General features: G+C 48.4%; 2 protein-coding genes across 12 annotated transcripts in view; one reads left to right on the top strand and one right to left on the bottom strand.

Moving 5' to 3' along the window:
* The window catches only part of PCNT (pericentrin), a 315,970-nt gene extending 304,061 nt beyond the window's left edge, over positions 1-11,909 (bottom strand). For 9 of the 10 annotated variants that reach the window (XR_013537759.1, XM_078378579.1, XM_072976792.2 and 6 more), the window contains exon 1: positions 11,751-11,909. Coding sequence is in view for 8 of the 10 variants with exons in the window: in XM_078378579.1 (XP_078234705.1) it covers positions 11,751-11,801 (51 nt within the window). In the remaining 2 variants the exon portion in view is untranslated. The remainder of the gene's footprint in view (positions 1-11,750) is intronic. The other variant, XM_078378618.1, reaches the window with a different exon arrangement.
* A 7,395-nt stretch (positions 11,910-19,304) lies between these two features.
* C1H21orf58 (chromosome 1 C21orf58 homolog) overlaps positions 19,305-19,649 on the top strand; it is a 29,481-nt gene continuing 29,136 nt past the window's right edge. For both annotated transcript variants that reach the window (XM_072976816.2, XM_020789899.3), the window contains exon 1: positions 19,305-19,596. In XM_072976816.2, coding sequence (XP_072832917.1) covers positions 19,486-19,596 — 111 coding nt within the window. In that variant the 5' untranslated portion in view covers positions 19,305-19,485. The remainder of the gene's footprint in view (positions 19,597-19,649) is intronic.

Below are 19,649 nucleotides of genomic sequence, written 5' to 3'. Positions count from 1 at the left end.
TGGGAAGGGAAGGGAAGGGATCATGATGGTTTGAACCTGCTACTCCCCGGGGGGAGTGGAAGACAGATGGGAAGGGAAGGGAAGGGAAGGGAAGGGAAGGGAATGTGATGGTTTCAAACTGTTAGGCCCCAAGATGAGTGAAAGACAGCTAGGAAAGTTAGGGAAGGTGGAGGTTTCAGCCTGCTGGGCACCACAGGGATGGAACACGGCTGGGAATGTTCTGGGAATGGAAGATGATGGTTTCAACCTGTTAGGCTCCAGCGGAATTTGAAAATGGCTGGGAAGGTTCTAGGAAGGGAAGGGAAGGTGGTGGTTCCAGCCTGCTAAGCACGACGGGGAGTAGAAGATGGCTGGGAGGGGAAGAGAAGATGGCAGTTCGGACTGCTAGGGGCAGGGGAGGATAGAAAATGTCTCGGAAGGGTCTAGGAAGGGAAGGTGGCAGTTGGGCCTGCTAAGTCCGGGGGGGGGGGGATGCTCGAAGACGGAGAGAAAGGGTCTGAGAAGGAAAGGGAAGGTGGTGGTTTCAGCCTGTTAGGCCGGGGGGACATGGAAGGTGGGTGGGAAGAGTCTGGGACGGAAAGAGAAGGCGGTGGTTTCGTCCTGCTAGGCCCCAGGTAGGAATGGTGGATAGCTGGGAAGGGTCGGGAACGTGGTGGTTTCAGACTGCTAGGCACCACAGGGAGTGAAAGATGGCTGGGAAGGGAAGGCAAAGGAAGGTGGGGGTTCGGACTCCTAGGCGCAGGGGAGGATAGAAAATGTCTGGGAAGGGTCTAGGAAGGGAAGAGAAGGTGGTCGTTTCAGCCTGCTAGGCACGACGGTGAGTGGAAAATGGCTGGGAAGGGTCTGGGAAGGGAAGGAAAGGTGATGGTTTTGGCCTCCTCGGCCCTAGCAGAGATGGAAGATGGTTGGGAAGGGTCTGGGAAGGGAAGGGTAGGTGACGGTTTCGGCCTGCTCGGCCCTACGGGAGATGGAAGATGGTTGGGAAGGGTCTGGGAAGGGAAGGGAATGGTTTCAGCCTGCTGGACCTACAGGGGGATAGTAAACGGCTGGGAAGGATAGGGAAGGTGGTGATTTCAGACTGCTAGGCACCATGGGAAGTGGAAGATGGCAGGGAAGTGTATGGGAAGGGAAGGGAAGGTGATGGTTTCAACCTGTTAGGCCCCAGGGGGAGTGGAAGATGGCTGGGAAGGGTCTAGGAATGGGAAGGTGGTCGTTTCAGCCTGCTAGGCACGACGAGGAGTGGAAGTTGGCTGGGAAGGGTCGGGGAAGGGAAGGGAAGGTGGTGGTTTCAGCCTGCTAGGCCCTAGGGGAAGACGGCTGGTAAGGGTCTAGGAAGGGAATGGAAGGTGGTGGTTTCAGCCCGCTACGCACGACGAGCAGTGGAAGATGGCTGGGAAGGGTCTGGGAAGGGAAGGGAAGGTGGTCGTTTCGGCCTCCTCAGCCCTAGGGGAGATGGAAGACGGATGGGAAGGGTCTGGGAAGGAAAGTGAAGGTAGTGGTTTCAGCCTGCTAGGCCCGACGGGGGGGATAGAAGACGGCTTGGAAGGGTCTGCGAAGGGAAGGGTAGGGAAGGTGGCGGTTCGGGATGTTAGGCCCAGGGGAGGATAAAAGATGGCTGGGAAAGGTCTAGGAAGGGAAGGGAAGATGGCTGTTCGGCCTGCTCGGCCCTAGGGGAAGACGGATGGGAAGGGTCTAGGAAGGGAATGGAAGTTGGGGGTTTCAGCCTGCTAGGCCCCGGGGGGAGTGGAAGACGGAAGGGGTGGGAATGGAAGGGAAGGTGAAGGTTTCAACCTGTTAGGCCCCAGAATGAGTGGAAGATGGCTGGGAAGGGAATGGAAGGTGGTGGTTTCAGCCTGCGAGGCATGACGGGGACTGGAAGATGGCTTGGAAAGGTCTAGAAGGGAAGGGAAGGTGTTGTTTTCATCCTGTTAGGCTCCAGCGGGAGTGGAAGATGGCTGGGAAGGGTCTAGGAAGGGAAGGTGGTCGTTTCAGCCTGCTAGGCACGACGAGGAGTGGAAGATGGCTGGGAAGGGTCTGGGAAGGGAAGGGAAGGTGATGGTTTAAGCCTGCTAGGACCAGTGGCAATGTAAGATGGTTCAGAAGGGTCTGGGAAGAGACGGGAAAGTGGTCATTTTGGCCTCCTCAGCCCTAGGGCAGATGGAATATGCCTGGGAAGGGTCTGGAAAGGAGGAGGTGGTGGTTTCGGCCTGCTAGGGACGAGGAGTGGAAGATGGCTGGGAAGGGTCTGGGAAGGGAAGGGAAGATATTGGTTCCAACCTGTTAGGCCCCAGGGGGAGTGGAAGAAGGCTGAGAAGGGTAGGGAAGGAAAGTGAACATGGTTGTTTCAGCCTGCTAGGCCCGGGGGGGGGGGGGGAAAGAAGTCAGCTGGGAAGGGTTTGTGAAGGGGAAGATGGTCGTTTCAACCTGTTAGGCCCCCGGGGGAGTGGAAGACGGCTGAGAAGGGTAGGGAAGGAAAGTGAACGTGGTTGTTTCAGCCTGCTAGGCCCGGGGGAGGGGATAGAAGTCAGCTGGGAAGGGTCTGGGAAGGGGAAGATGATGGTTTCAACCTGTTAGGCCCCAGGGGGAGTGGAAGACGGCTGAGAAGGGTAGGGAAGGAAAGTGAATGTGGTTATTTCAGCCTGCTAGGCCCGGGGGGGGGGGGGGTAGAAGTCGGCTGGGAAGGGTCTGGGAAGGGAAGGTGATGGTTTCAACCTGTTAGGCCCCAGGGGAAGTGGAAGATGGCTGGGAAGGGTCTAGGAAGGGAAGGTGGCGGTTTCAGCTTGCTAGGTCTCCAGGGGTGAGAAGTCTTTGGGAAAGGAAGGTGGCACTTTCACCCTGCCATGCCCCGGGAATTGGTGGAAGACAGCTGGGAAGAGAAGCTGGTGGTTTCGGCCTCCTCGGCCCTAGGGCAGATTGAAGCTGGCTGGGAAATGTCTAGGAAGGGAAGGGGTTGTCTTCATCCTGTTAGCCCCCAGGGGGAGTGGAAGGCGGTTAGGAAGGGTCTAGGAAGGGAATCAAAGGTGTTGGTTTCAGCCTGCTAGGCCTGGGGGGGATAGAAGACAGCTTGTAAAGGTCTGGGAAGGGAAGGATAGGGAAGCTGGTGGTTGGGGATGTTAGGCCCAGGGTAGGATAGAAGGTGGCTGGGAAGGATCTAGGAAGGGAAGGGAAGGTGGCGGTTTCGTCCTGCTCGGCCCTAGGGGAGATGGAAGATTGCTGTGAATGATTTAGGAAGGGAAGGTGATGGTTTCCACCTGTTAGACCTCAGGGAGAGTGGAAGACTGCTGGGAAGGGTCTAGGAAGGGAATCGAAAGTGGTGGTTTCAGCCTGCTAGTCCCCAGGGGGAGTGAACGATGGATGGGAAGGGAAGGGAATGGAAGGTGATAGTTTCAAACTATTAGGCTCCAGGGGAAGTGGAAGATGGCTGGGAATGGTCTAGGAAAGAAAGGGAAGGAGGTGGTTTCAGCCTGCTAGGCCCCGGTTGAAGTGTAAGACGGATGGGAAAGTCAGGGAAAGGAAAGTCGTGCTTTTGGTCAGTTAGGCCCCGGGGGGGAAAGAAGTCGGCTGGGACGGGTCTGGGAATGGAAGGTGATGGTTTCAGCCTTGTAGGCACCATGGGGAGTGGAAGACGGCTGGGAAGGGTCTAGGAAGGGAAGGAAATGTCGCGGTTTGGGCCTGCTAGGCCCCAGGGGGGATGGAATACGGCTGGGAAGGGTATGGGAAGGAAAGGTTGCAGTTTCATCCTCCTAGACCCCAGGCGGTGCTGGAAGACAACTGCAAAGGGAAGGTGGTGGTTTCAGCGTGCTAGGCCCCGGGGGGAGTGGAAGACAGATTCGAACGTCAGGGAAGGGAAGGGAAGGTGGGGTTTTCAGCCTGCTAGCTCTCGGGGTGGTGGGTGAGAAGACAGCTAGGAAGTGTTTGGGAAGGGAAGGGAAGTTGGCACTATCAGCCTGCTATGCTCCGGGAGGTGGGGAAGATCGCTGAGAAGGGAAGGTGGTGGTTTCAGCCTTCTAGGCCCCAGGAGGGGGGGTAAGACAGCTGGGAAGGTACTCGGAAGGAAAGGTGGCGGTTTGGGCCTCCTAGGGCTCAGAGTGTGGAAGACAGCTGGGAAGGAAAGGTGGTGGTTTCAGCCTGCTAGGCCCTATGGGGATTGGAAGATATTTGGGAAGGTCTGGAAAGGGATAGGAAGGTGGCGGATTCAACCTTGTAGGCCCAAGAAGGGGTGGAAAATGACTGGGAAGGGTCTAGGAACGTAAGGCAAGGTGCTGGTTTCAGCCTGCTAGGCACCACGGGGAGAAGATGGCTGGGAAGGTCTGGGAAGGGAAGGGGGCGGATTGAGCCTTCTAGGCACCCCGGGGCGTGGAAGACGGCTGGGAAGGGAAGGGAAGGTGATAGTTTCAGTCTGCTAGGCCCCAGTGGGGTGGAAGACGGCTGGGAAGGGTCTAGGTAGGTAAGGGGATGGTATCAATCTGTTAGGCCCCAGGGGGTGTGGAAGACAGCTGGGAAGGGAAGGTGGTGCTTTCATCCTGCTAGGCCCAGTGGCGATGGAAGATGGTTCGGAAGCGTCTGGAAAAAGACAGGAAGGTCGTCGTTTAGGCCTCCTTGGCCCTAGGGGAGATGGAAGATGGCTGGGAAGGTTCTAGGGAGGGAAAGTGATGGATTCAACCTGTTAGGCCCAAGGGGGAGTGGAAGACGGTTGGGAAGGATAGAGAAGGTGGTGGTTTCAGCCTGCTAGGCCCCAGGGCGGATGGAAGAAGGCTGGGAGTGTTCTCTTCTCATGAGATGGCCAAAGTATTGGAGGCTCAGCTTCAGGATCTGTCCTTCCAGTGAGCACTCAGGGTTGATTTCCTTTAGAATTGATAGGTTTGTTCTCCTTGCAGTCCAGGGGACTCTCAAGAGCCTCCTCCAGCACCAGAATTCAAAAGCATCAATTATTTGGCAGTCAGCTTTTTTTATGGTCCAGCTCTCACTTCCATACATCACTCCTGGAAAAACCACAGCTTTCACTATGCGGACTTTTGTTGGCTTTTTAGAATGCTGTCAAGGTTTGCCATCGCTTTCCTCCCAAGAAACAGGTGTCTTTTAATTTCGAGGCTGCTGTCACCATCTGCAGTGATCATGGAGCCCAAGAAAGTAAAATCTGTCACTGCCCCCATATCTTCCCCTTCTATTTGCCAGGAGGTGATGGGACCAGTGGCCATTATCTTAGTTTTTTTGATGTTGAGCTTCAAACTGTTTTTTGCACTCTCCTTTCTCACCCTCATTACAAGGTTCCTTAATTCCTCCTCACTTTCTGCCATCAGAGTGGTATCATCTGCATATCGGAGGTTGTTGATATTTCTTCTGGCAATCTTAATTCCGGTTTGGGATTCTTCCAGTCCAGCCTTTCGCATGATGTATTCTGCATATAAGTTGAATAAGCGGGGGGACAATATACAGCTTTGTCGTACTCCTTTCCCAATTTTGAACCAATCAGTTGTTCCATATCCAGTTTTAACTGTTGCTTCCTGTCCCACGTATAGGTTTCTCAGGAGATAGATAAGGTGATAAGGCACTCCCATTTCTTTAAGGACTTGCCATAGTTTGCTGTGGTCCACACAGTCAAAGGCTTTTGCATAGTCAATGAAGAATAAGTAGATGTTTTTCTGGAAATCTCTGGTTTTCTCTATAATCCAGCGCATGTTAGCAATTTGGTCTCGAGTTCCTCTGCCCCTTCGGAATCCCACTTGTACTTCTGGGAGTTCTCGGTCCACATACTGCTGAAGTCTACCTTGGAGGATTTTGAGCATAACCTTGCTAGCGTGCGAAATGAGTGCAATTGTACGGTAGTTGGAGCATTCTTTGGCACTGCCCTTCTTTGCAATTGGGATGTAGACTGATCTTTTCCAGTCACCTGGCCACTGTTGAGTTTTCTAAACTTCCTGGCATATTGAATGGAGCACCTTAACAGCTTCATCTTTTAAGATTTTAAATAGGTCAACTGGAATGTCATCACCTCTACTGGCCTTGTTTTTAGACAAGCTTTCTAAGGCCCACTTGACTTCACTCTCCAGATTGTCTGGCTCAAGATCAGCAACGACACTATCTCAGTTGTCTGGGACATCCATATATTTCTGGTATAATTCCTCTGTATACTCTTGTCACCTCTTCTTGATGTCTTCTGCTTCTGTGAAGTCCCTTCCATTTTTGTCCTTTATCATGTTCATCTTTGCAGAAAATGTTCCTCTAATATCTCCAATTTTCCTGAACGGATCTCTGGTTTTCCTTTTCTATCATTTTCCTCTATTTCTTTGCACTGTTCATTTAAGAAGGCCCTCTTGTCTCTCCTTGCTATTCTGTGGAAGTCTGCATTCAATTTTCTGTAACTTTCCCTATCTCCCTTGCATTTTGTTTCCCTTCTCTTCTCTGCTATATGTAAGGCAACATTGGCCAGCCACTTTGCTTTCTTGCATTTCCTTTTCTTTGGAATAGTTTTTGTTGTTGCCTCCTGTACAATGTTACGAGCTTCTATCCAAAGTTCTTCAGGCACTCTGTCCACCAAATCGAGTTCTTTAAATCTGTTCTTGACTTCCACTGTGTATTCATAAGGGATTTGGTTTAGATTAGACCTGAGTGGCCCAGTGATTTTTCCTACTCTCTTCAGATTAAGCTTGAATTTTGCTATGAGAAGCTGATGATCTGAGCCACAATCAGCTCCAGGTCTTGTTTTTGTTGACTGTATAGAGCTTCTCCATCTTTGGCTGCAGAGAATATAACCAATCTGATTTCGATATTGCCCATCTGGTGATTTCCATTTATAAAGTCGCCTCTTGTGTTGTTGGAAAAGAGTGTTTGTGATGACCAGCTTGTTCTCTTGACAAAACTCTATTAGTCTTTGCCCTGCTTCGTTTTGAACTCCAAGGTCAAACTTCCCTGTTGTTCCTTTTATCTCTTGACTCCCTACCTAAGCATTCCAATCCCCTAGAATGAGAAGAACATCTTTCTTTGGTGTTAGTTCTAGAAGGTGTTGTAAGTCTTCATAGAACTGGTCAATTTCAGTCTCCTCAGTATTGGTGGTTGGTGCATAAACTTGGATTATTGTGATGTTGAAAGGTCTGCCTTGGATTCGTATTGACATCATTCTATCATTTTTGAGATTGTATCCCAGTACACTTTTTCCCACTCTTTTGTTGACTATGAGGGCCACTCCATTCCTTCTACGGGATTCTTGCCCACAATAGTAGATATGATAATCATCTGAGCTGAATTCACCCATTCCTGCCCATTTTTGTTCACTGATGCCCAGGATATCGATGTTTATTCTTGTCACCTCCTGTTTGACCACATCCAGCTTCCCAAGATTCATAGATCTTACATTCCAGGTGCCTATTCAGTATATTTCTTTGCAGCATCGGACTTTCACTTACAGGCGCATCCACATCTGAGCGTCCTTTTGACTTTGGCCCAACCACTTCATTAGCTCTGGAGCTACTTGTACTTGTCCTCTGTTCTTCTTCAGTAACATGTTGGACGCCTTCCAACCTGAGGTTCCCATCTTCCAGCATCATATGTTTTAGCCTTTTGTTTCTGTTCATGGGGTTTTCTTGGCAAAGATACTGGAGTGGCACTGCCAGTTCCTACTCCAGGTGGATTGCGTTTAGCCAGAACTCTCCACTATGACCTGTCTGTCTTGAGTGGCCCTGCATGGCATAGCCCATAGCTTGCTTGAATTACTCAAGCCCCTTCGCCAAGACAAGGCAGCAATCCGTGAAGGGGAGGCAGCAATCCGTGAAGGGGTTCAGCCTGCTAGGCCCCTGGAATTGGTGGAAGACAGCTGGGAAGGGAAGGTGGTGGTTTCAGCCTGCTAGGCCCCAGGGGGATTGGAAGACATTTGGGAAGGTCTGGGAAGGGATAGGAAGGTGGCGGATTCAACCTTGTAGGCCCAAGAAGGGGTGGAAAATGGCTGGGAAGGGTCTAGGAAGGGAAGGCAAGGTGCTGGTTTCAGCCTGCTAGGCACCAGGGGGAGTGGAAGATGGCTGGGAAGGTCTGGGAAAGGAAGGGGGGCGGTTTGAGCCTGCTAGGCCCTGGAAGGAGGAAGACAACTGGGTAGGGAAGGTGGAGGTTTCAGCCTTCTAGGCCCTGGGGATGGTGGAAGAGGGATGGGAAGGTCTGTGAAGGGAATGGAAGGTGGTGGTTTTGACCCGCTAGGCCCTGGAGAGAGGAAGACAACTGGGTAGGGAAGGTGGCGTTTTCAGCCTGCTAGGCCCCGGGAGGGGGGCAGACGGCTGGGAAGGGTCTGGGAAAGGAAGAGAAGACGGCGGTTTCGGCCTGCTAGCCCCCGGGGGTGTGGAAGATTGCTGGGATGGGTCTGGGAAGGGAACGTGGCGGTTTCAGCCTCCTGGGCCTCAGGGGTTGGAAGATGGATGGGAAAGTAAGGTCGCTGTTTTGGCCTGCTAGGCCCTGGGGGGTGGAGGACGGCTGGGAAGGTTCAAAACCGCCACCTTCCCTTCCCTTCCCAGCCCAGCCCTCTTTCACCACCACCCCACGGGCCTGGCAGGCTGATATCGCCACACACACCCAGGTATACCTCCGGGAGCTTTCCTGGCCTTTGTCCCCAGCTTTTTCCTAACTGTTGGGGCGAAAGAGCTACCAAGAACAGCCTCTTACGCCACCTACAGTTAGAATTTAAATTGACCCCTCTTTTACAATATTCACTCCGTAAGACGCACACACTTTCCCCCCACTTTTTTTGGAGGAAAAAGTCCGTCTTATAGAGCAAAAAATACGGTAATTTATTTGTGTCATGCCCTTGTTTAAGGGGTTCTGCAGTGAGGATGAACCAGATCATCCAGAAGCAACCAGAACAAAAGAACTACCCAGACCCGCAGGAAGCCAGGAGCCCTAACTGTGGATGACTGGGGCCTGGGGGGCGGGGGCTTCCAGTCCACGGTAATGGAGAAGGCTGAAGCCAAGTGCCAAGCTTGAAGTCCCAAGGCAAAATGCTCCACTGCAGGGAAGAAGTGCTCAAGAGAAACTATTTCCTCAGGACCAGTCTTCTTGGGAAGAGATTCAGGTCAAATGCATGACTATTTCCCTTGTTGCCTAAACACCTGCAGCTGAGTGCTGGACAGGGATGTTCTATTCATTTGTTTTGTTGGAGTCCAATTGCCAGATTCCTCCAAAAATTCAAAAAAAAAAATTGGATGTGGTGTAGTGCAGTGGTCAGGGAACGGGTAAATTACCCCAAATGGGATAAAAATGAAAATCCTGGGGGTAATGAGGACGTGACCCTAACTCCCTTCCCTCCTCCTCCTCTTCTGCCCGGGGGGGGGGGGGTTTCCCGGCTGCCTAATCGCCCCCTTCTCCGACCTGGCTGCAACTGAGCCACAGCAGATGGCCGCCGGACATGGCAGAGGGCGAGTAGCTGGAGTGCCCCAGCCAGGAGGATCCTCCCCTTCCAGTGCCTGGAGAGGTGGATCATGGCGGAGGGGGGCGGGTGTGGCCATGACGGCGGCCCAGGCCAGGCTCAGCCTCCTGGCGCCGGGACACCACCCCACGCCCTGTCCCAGTTCCAAGAGGAGCCAGTCGGGCGGCAGCAGTACTCGCCCAGCCACACAGCTTCCTTTGGCGGCACCTCCACACCGGCCAGTTAGGCCTGGCAGAGCCTCTCGCCCTCCATGTGGCAGCTGTCACAGCGCTTCGACGCCAAGGCCTGACGCGGCCACTCCGACAAGCAGCCGCCAGTGCCAGAGCGGGAGGTGGCATCGGACACCCCCCGGCCACCGAGCCACCTGTGCTCTTCGACAGCTGCCCACTGGCGGAGAAAGGGAGCCACCCCCGCAGGGCCAAGGACTGAGCACGGCCCTGCCAGGCAGCAGAAGAGGTGGAGGCAGCTCAGGCGGCGAGGGTGAGGCAGCGGCGCTCAACTGGCCGCGCATGACCGAGATCCTTTCTTTCAAATGAAGGGGATAATGTTGCCGTATATAAATTTTTTAGGGGGTAAAAGTTTAAAAAGTTCCCTGACCCCTGGTGTAGTGGACAGTGATGGACTAGGACTCAGGAGGCCTAGGTTCAAATCCCTGTTCAATCATGGAAAGGACGCTCAGCTGTGGACATGCCTGGAAGTGAAAGGAAAGTTTGATGCTGCGAAAAAAAACTACTGCATAGGAACCTGGAATGTAAGATCTATGAACCTTGGGAAGCTGGAGGTGGTCAAACAGGAGATAGCAAGAATGGAAGTGAGAGCTGGACCATAAAGAAGGCTGACCGCCGAAGAATTGATGCTTTTGAATTGTGGTGCTGGAGGAGGCTCTTGAGAGTCCCCTGGACTGCAAGGAGAACAAACCTATCCATTCTAAAGGAAATCAACCCTGAGTGCTCACTGGAAGGACAGATCCTGAAGCTGAGGCTCCAATATTTTGGCCATCTCATGAGAAGACTCCTTGGAAAAGACCCTGATGTTAGGAAAGTGTGAAGGCAAGAGGAGAAGGGGACGACAGAGGATGAGATGGTTGGACAGTGTCATCGAAGCAACATGAATTTGAACAAACGCCGGGAGGAAGTGGAAGACAGGAGGGCCTGGCGTGCTCTGGTCCATGGGGTCAGGAAGACTCTGACACAACTTAATGACTAAACAACAACAAATTTCTAAAGGCACAATATGTCAATATAAATTTGACACCACGGATAGCAACACAATCAGTTTCAGAACATTTCCAGGACACTTGTGTTATTGATCTCATAACGGCTGTTGCAGAAGAAACTGCAAAGGAAGAGTTAAGAGGGAGATACAGCTAATCAACCTGTCTATGGACTGCAACCTCTAGCAATTAATATCTTGATAGCCATTTGAATTAACAATGCATTATCACTGTCTATTGTTTGCTTCCATCCTTGTCTGGCAGTGACTCCAATCAATGTGGGAACATTTCATATTAGAAGACTAGTCTTGCACTCCTTATGTTTGAAGAAGTTGGTTTTGATCCATCCGTTCACAGCGAAATGAATGTTACTCTTTAAAGCAGCACAGTATTTTGCCTCCCCCTTAATTTTTCCAAAGTGAATACTAAAGTATCACAATATGTATTTTCTCAACCTGCAGTTAATGTAGCTCACTTTGTCATGTTACAATATAATCATATCCAGCTGTGGAAGATTATATATTAATCTGCCAGTAATTTTGGACTACAACTTCCATAGTCCCTTGTCGCTGCCTATGCTGGTTTTGGAACTCAACTTCTGGGTTAGGATTCCAAAACATCTGGAGGGCTAAATATGCTCCACTTGCTATAGGCAAATAATTTTTTTTTAGTAATACGTATGAATAAAAAGAACGAAACACCTCTTGATTTTCAAATCAGTGCAAGACAAGCCTTGCAAAGTAAATGTGTGTGTGTGTGTGTGTGTGTGTGTGTGTGTGTGTGTAATTGGTGAAAACCCTTCAATCATCAGAGAGAACGAGGATCAAGCGGTTCTTGACGATAAAGTACAAACGAAACGATATTTTATTTACTGCTAGAAAACCCTACCAGACTAGAGAGAGCGACAGATCTCCGATTCAGCCTGCTGTACCGGCAGAAGGCATACTGTGGACATGTACGCCTCTGGAAGTGCCCGCCAGGTGGAAAGAGCGAGCCTCACTGCGCGCATCCCTCAGGGCCCCTCCAAACGGGCAGATGGAAGCGGACAGGAGGCTCCCCTCCCCGTCCATACAGTCAGATGGTACCCGCACGCCCCTAAACAACCTCGAGCACGGGCAGCGGAAAGAAACTCACCTCAGGCTGAAGGCAACAACTCCCGCCAGCTTCACCCTCCACACTTTCCATTCTTAGGAGCTCAACACGGAAGCTCTCCCTCGCGCTCAATCTTCAACCGTCGCACAACCACCTGAGGTCAAAAACTTCCAGCCAATGGGCTTCCTCGAGGCCCCTCCGCTAAACTTGCTGTCCAATTACGAAACTAACTGAAAAGATCCCGCTGTTGCTCCCGCCCCTGCGGCCGCTTCTAGAGACCGACAGCTCAAGCAGCCAACAGGGACTCAAAAGCAGCACGAGGCGCCTCCCAGTCCTCGACCGCGCCGGCGAGTCGGTCGGCCTTGCGGTGTGAGAGAAGGGAATGAAAGGCCGAAACCGGTAGAGACTCGCGTAAGTCACTGTGTTCTGCTTCCCACAACCTGTTAACGTTAAAAGCACAACACAGCTTCAAACAAATTAACGGGCCGCGACATTTCTGCTTACAGGTGAGCCTTAGTTTCGACCTGGAAACGATGTCAAGCATGTTAACGTTAGGAGTCAAGCACACACAGGGGATATTTGTTTGGCTGGGAATCCCAAACTATGCAAAGTCCCTCCTTTTAACTGCCCTATTAAACAAGGCACGCCTTCGATGAACTGAAGTACCCACCTGCCATCTAGATATTTAAAAATATATATTTACGGTTTTTTTTAAAATATGAAACACATGGTTAACAAAGAGTAGAATACGCCGTCCATCGTTCGTTTCTGGTTGGAACTCCTTTTGCTGGGAATTCTCAACTGTTTTATATGGGCACGTCTCGGTTTGTTTCCGGGAGACCAAAACAAAAACCATAGCACCAAAACAGAAGCAGGAAGATTCAGTTTCAAAGCTCTAACTCTTTGCTGCTCATAGGAAAGACGGCCAGGGAGACGAGAGAGAGTTTAAACTTATCCCGAGCCGCAAATGGCTCCAAATACAGTACAGGTATTGCTTAAATAAGATGGACTGCGCATGCTCACTCCGAACTTCCCGCTCTGCGAGAACCTCGAATAAAATCCTGTGTAGCCTTTCGGTGCCATTCAGATACGCTGAGTTTAAAATAATGCCCCGCCTCAACTAAGAGGATAACCAATTAGGGTAGGAGGATGCTACGATCTTGATAGTTTGGTGTTTTTGAGCAGCATTATTTTCCTGTAAAATCGCAGAAGTGCTTTGGTAAGTGATAGAGGTAAGAGTTTTCGTTCAAGAAGAAATTCGCCGAGTTGCCAGTTTGTAGCACCTGTGATGATGGCTCCGATGAACACACCTAAAATATTTCACGTTGTGCTTTGATAAAATGGGGAAATCAATTCAGTAACGAAGGTTAGATATAAATACTAGCTGCATCATAATAATAGTCATGTACCATCAAGTCTGCTCCAAGTTATGGTGACCCTTTTCAGGGTTCTCCAGATAGAGAATACTCAGAAGTGGTTTAACATCCTCCTCTTCTTATGGTCATCCTGGGACGGTACAGCTTCCGTGAGGTCACACAGGTTGTGCAGAAGTCATAGAGGAGAATCAAACTCTCAACCTCAGCCTCCATAGCCACATAAATATACAGTACAGGAGAGATAAACTGTTGATTAGCATACCAGCCCCCAGCACTTTGTCGTAAAAAAATTCACATAAACAAATGTGGAGAAGCAAACTATTAAAGTCGTGAATAGAGGGTTTGCTAAATAAGGAGCAGGACGGGCAGGGCTTAGAAAGCTAAGCAAAAGGGTAAACTTACTGGGTTTTTTTATTTTTTTTATTTTTTAACAAGAGGGGTGACAGAAAGAAAAAGGGGAGTTGAGGTTAATGGGGAAAAGGAGAAACAATCACATACTAACATCCATTCTATACCTATTGCCATATCAAAATTCCACGTTACTCTACTCTTTTCTGCCTTCTAGGTTTAAGTTCTCATTTCAATATAGTAGGCATCCTTCAGTCTCGAAAGACTATGGTAGCGTGCTCTGTATGGAGGACTTGGAACAGCGTCTAGTGTGGCTGAGGAGGCCAATTCGAGAGTGACAATCCCTTCCACACTGGAGACAAATCCAATCTGTCCCCTGTCCAGCTCCCTGGTTTTGCTTCCTTTGTGACTTCCTCTTTGCCTCAGCCTGCTGGACAAGGGTCTCTTCAAATTGGGAGAGGCCGTGATGTACTGCCTGCCTCCAGGCTGAACGATCAGATGTCAGAGTTTCCCATCTGTTGAGGTCTATTCCTAAGGCCTTCAGATCCCGCTTGCAGATATCCTTGTATCGCAGCTGTGGTCTCCCTCTGGGGCGATTTCCCTGCACTAATTCTCCATACAGGAGATCCTTTGGAATCCGACCATCAGCCATTCTCACAACGTGCCCAAGCCAGCGTAGACGTCGCTGTTTCAGTAATGTATGCATGCTGAAAATTCCAGCTCGTTCTAGGACTACTCTATTTGGAACTCTGTCCTGCCAGGTGATACCAAAAATCCGTCGTAGGCAACGCATATGGAAGGTGTTCAGCTTCCTCTCCTGCCGGGCACAAAGGGTCCAGGACTCGCTGCAGTACAGGAGTGTGCTCAGGACACAGGCTCTATAGACCTGGATCTTGGTATGTGTTGTCAGTTTCTTATTGAGCCATACTCTCTTTGTGAGTCTAGAGAACATGGTGGCTGCTTTGCCAATGCGTTTATCCAGCTCGACATCTAGAGAGAGGGTGTCAGAGATGGTTGAGCCAAGGTACACAAAGTCATGAACAACCTCCAATTCTTGTGTGGAGATGGTAATAGAGGGAGGTGAGTCCACACCCTGGCCCATGACTTGTGTTTTCTTCAGGCTGATTGTTAGTCCAAAGTCTTGGCAGGCCTCGCTGAAACGATTCATGAGTTGTTGGAGGTCTTCAGCAGAGTGGGCAACAATGGCTGCATCGTCTGCAAAGAGGAAGTCCCGCATGCATTTCAGTTGGACTTTGGTCTTCGCTCTCAATCTAGAGAGATTAAAGAGCTTTCCATCTGATCTAGTCCGGAGATAGACACCTTCTGTTGCAGTTCCAAAGGCATGCTTCAGCATGACAGCAAAAAAGATCCCAAAAAGTGTTGGTGCGAGGACACAGCCCTGTTTCACTCCGCTTCGGATGTCAAAGGGATCTGATGTTGAGCCGTCAAAAACTACAGTGCCTTTCATTCCATCGTGGAAGGACCTGATGATGTTAAGGAGACGAGGTGGACATCCAATCTTGGGAAGTATTTTGAAAAGGCCATCCCTGCTAACCAAGTCAAATGCTTTTGTAAGGTCTATGAAGGCCACTAAGAGTGGCTGTTGTTGTTCCCTGCATTTCTCCTGCAACTGTCGGAGGGAGAATACCATGTCAGTGGTGGATCTATTTGCTCGAAATCCGCACTGTGATTCCGGATAGACTCTGTCTGCAAGCACCTGGAGCCTCTTCAGCACAACACGGGCAAGCAGCTTCCCTACAACGCTAAGAAGAGAGATACCACGATAGTTATTGCAGTCACCCCTGTCACCTTTGTTCTTGTACAACGTGACAATGTTTGCATCCTTCATGTCCTGTGGTACTCCACCTTCCCTCCAGCAGAGACAAAAGATTTCATACAGTTCGGTGATGATGATCTCCTTACCGCATTTCAGCACTTCAACAGGGATGTTGTCCCTTCCAGGTGCCTTGCCAGAGGTGAGGGAATCCAAGGCCGCATTTATTTCTGCTAGGGTTGGTTCGCTGTCCAGCTCTTCCAAGACAGGCAGGCACTCAATGTTATTTAATGCTTCTTCGGTTACTACATTCTTTCTGGAATATAGCTCGGAGTAGTGCTGCACCCAGCGTTCCATCTGCTGTGCTCGGTCCTGGATGATCACACCTGTAGTAGACTTCAAGGGAGCAGATTTCTTCTGTAATGGACCTAAGGCCTGCTTGATACCATCATACATTCCTTTGATGTTACCTGTGTCCGCTGCTATCTGTATCTGAGAGCAAAGCTGAAGCCAATAGTCATTGGAGCATCTCCTGGCAGCCTGTTGGACTTGGCTACGAGCAGCTCGAAGAGCTTGCAGGTTGTACTCGCTAGGACAGGCTTTGTATGCTGCTAGAGCTCTTCTCTTATCCTCAATGGCTGGCATTAACTCCTCCGAATGGGCTTCGAACCAGTCAGCCATCTTTCTGGTCTTCTTGCCGAAGGTGGACAAGGCGGTGTTGTAGACAGTGTTCTTGAAGTGTTCCATCGTTCAGGTGCATTTACATTAGCTGGACCTGGAAGGGTTTCCTCGAGTGCTTGGGCAAATTCCTTCACTTTTCTTTGAACGCGAGTCTTGTTGATGTCAATACGTGGTCTTCCTTCCTTTTTCATGTGATACAATTTCAATATACTGTATGCTATTCATATGTTGCCTGTTGATTCAGTCCACTTGTAGAATAAGTCTCATCTTTCTGTTGTCTTTTGTAAAGGACAGTCCTTCATTACTTCTGATAAAATGTCCATTTCCGCTATTTCCCGTATCTTCTCTATAAGATCTTGTTTCGGTATCGTCGGACTTTTCCAATTTTTGGCATAAAGAATTCTTGCTGTGGTAACAATATATATAACTATATGTTCCTTTGACTTATCTATGTTGTCAGGTATCATACTCAATAAGAACAGTTCTGGGGTTAATGGCACCTTACAAAGCAATATTTGTTGCAACACAGCATGTACTCTTTTCCAATACTGTTTCGCTACTCTACATGACCATCACATATGATAATAGCTTCCCACATGTGCTTCACATTTCCAACACATATTTGATACGTCTGTGTACATCTTCGACAATTTCTCTGGGGTCATATGCCACCTGTAAAACATCTTGTATATATTCTCTTTAAAATTAACCGATCTTGTAAGCTTTATATTATTTTGCCATATTTTTAACCATTGATCAATATCACTATTATGCCCTATGTTTTGTGCCCACTTAATCATACATTCTTTAACCATTTCCTCTTGCATTTTAATTTCTAACAGATAGTTATACATTTTATTAACTATTTTCTCTTTTGAACCTAATAAAAGCTTATCAAGCATCGTTTGTTCTGAGTAGAAACTTTTTTTGTCTTTTGTATACAGTGGTGCCTCGCTTAACGATTGCCTCGTTTAGCGACGAATTCGCATAACGATGTGTTTTTTAAGAAAATAATATGCATCGCATAACGATGTTTCCTATGGGCGATTTTCGCTTAGCGAACTTTGGGACCATGCTTCGCATAACGAATGCGATTTTAGGTCCCCTGCTTCACTTAACGATGTTTTTTTTTTCAATTAAAAAAGTGTCTTAGAAGGGTCAAAAACGGTTCTAAATGCTTGGATTCGTTAGAGGACCCCTTAAGTCATGTGCAAACCTGATTTGGCTTTGATCTGACTTTTCGTTAATTTTTTGTGAATTGTTTTTTTTTGCCCATAGGAACCAATGGACCTGTCAAAATCTGACAGCTCCATGCTTTCCTATGGGGGAGAAAACAATTCGCCATAAATTAACGAAAGTTCAGATCAAAGCCAAATCAGGTTTGCACACGACTTAGGGGGTCCTCTAACGAACCCAAGAATTTAGAACAGTTGCTGAGTCTTCATTAATTTTTTGTGAATTTTTTCTTCCCCCATAGGAAATAATGGAGCTGTCAGATTTTGACAGCTGTCAAAAGTTGGGGGGAAAAATTCACCATAAATTAATGAAAAGTCAGATCAAAGCCAAATTAACTTTTGCATCCGTTTTAGAGGGTGCAGAAGCTAATCCAAGCATTTAAAACCATTTTTGGCCCTTTTATGACTCACTTAATTTTGCAAAAATTGACTTCGCAAAGCCATTGAAATGTATTGAGTCGGCTTCAATACATTCCAATGGAGGATACATTGTTTCACTTAGCGATGTTTCCTATGGGTTTTTTCGCTTAACAACGACAATCCGTTCCAATTGGAACGGATTAACCGGTTTGCAATGCATTCCTATGGGAAATGGTGTTTCGCATAGCGATGGTTTCACATAGCGATGTTTTTTTGGAACCAATTAACATCGCTATGCGAGGCACCACTATATTCCAGCTTTGCTCTGGACCACCAGTCTATATAGATATTCTGTGACTCTAGCTCTTCTTTAGACATTCACCATCAGCAGTCATATAGTGCCAATTGCAGAAGTAGCCTAGCTGGCACTTCCCTGCCTCCCCACACAGCAGCTGACCAAGGAGACTTGTCATCCTGCCTTCGTGCCAGAGTGGTCAGCTATGTGAAGAGGCAAGGAAGTGCCAGCCAGGCTACTTCTGCAGTTGGCACTATGCAACTTAAGATGGCTGTGCACACTGTACGGAGAGCGGCAAGTGGACTGGTGGGTCCAGAGGGAGGGTTTAGTTTTCACTGGCACCTATGGTGCCAATATTCGTATTTGTATCCCTTGGAAATAAACATCCCATGTCTAATCACAACTCATCCATTATGTGACATCAAATTGGAACTGACTTGTAGGGACCCTAAATAGGACTTTCAAGGTAGGTGAGATATTTAATGAGCAGTTTTGTTTTTGGCACTTATATACTGCCCATTTAATGGCAAGGCAATACTCTGAGTGGCTTGCAACAATTAAAACCCCACCATATACAAATAAACAAATAAAATAACAATAACAAAAAAAAACCAGAGGCAAGAGCAACAAAATAATGGAGGAGAGTTCTTAAAGGCCTCCTTGAAGAGTGCTGTTTTAACCTGTCTCTTGAAGGACAGGAGGGAGGATGTCTGGCACACATCTACAGGCAATCCATTCCACAACATTGTGGCCACCACCAAAAAAGGCCCAGTTCCTCGAGGTCATTTTCTGGGCCTACCTTGGGGTGTCCATCCACAATAGCAATGTCTGGATAATGATCTTTAAGAGAGACACTCCAACTGGTTGCTATTGATTTGTGAGAAATGTAAAATATTTCAGTATTAGTAATGGATTAGTAATTTCAGTATTAGTAATGAGACTATCTGCTGGAGCATTTTGTATCAGTATGCTTGAGATGTAACAGTTATTTGAAATCAACATCTGTTTAATATTTGTTTGAAATATATATGAACCCTATGGAGTTGGAACATACAGATGAAATAGAAAAATCTGGCAATTTGACAGTTCTGACAAAAATTGTGTTCATTCAGTGTCTGGACTTTTGAGAGCAAGATATATTTAATGTGACTTAAGAAACAACAACCAGGAGGGCCTGGCATGCTCTGGTCCATGGGGTCACGAAAAGTCGGACACGACTAAACGACGACGAAGAAACAACACTAGAAATTTTCACTTATAGATTCTGGATCAGCTTCGCCTGCTTTGTTCCTTCTTCTCTAATTCTCCCTTTTGATTAGTGGACCTTCTACCCAGGTTAGTACTTTACTTAGAATTTTGTTTAGATTATAGACAATGTAAACATAGCAACTGTGTTGCCTGGCATTAACAAGACTTGCTCTGGGATGCATGGAAGCAACACACAGGGCGGGTCTTAGTGAAAGCCAGCAGCTCTTAAGAAAATGCCAGTTTTGTTGAAGGAAAACAATATACTGTATCTTAGTAACCATACTGAGTGTAGAGTGCAAGAGACATGTGGTGAATAGGACTGGGGGAAAAATGAGGAGCTTGGCATGAAATAGCTCTACTTTCTCTTACAATATCCGTCTGAAACTATCGCTGACAGAGGCTTTGTGGATAGAAAATACTGGCAAAGATGCTTAAGGAAGAAAGAGGCTACACAGATTAAATGTTATATTCTCTGCTATTTGATCAGCCATTTGCCTGGGAATTTGCCACAATGACAGATTCAGATGTGGCTGATCACATGACTCAGCTAAAGTTCAAACTTCTTAAGAAGGTAAGATAATTTTTGCGAAGGAACCTCCAACTGCCAACTTCTTGTACTATCTG

The sequence above is a fragment of the Pogona vitticeps genome, chromosome 1, assembly GCF_051106095.1.
Source record: "Pogona vitticeps strain Pit_001003342236 chromosome 1, PviZW2.1, whole genome shotgun sequence".
Lineage (NCBI taxonomy): Eukaryota > Metazoa > Chordata > Lepidosauria > Squamata > Agamidae > Pogona > Pogona vitticeps.
This window is presented reverse-complemented; position numbering and strand designations above follow the sequence as displayed.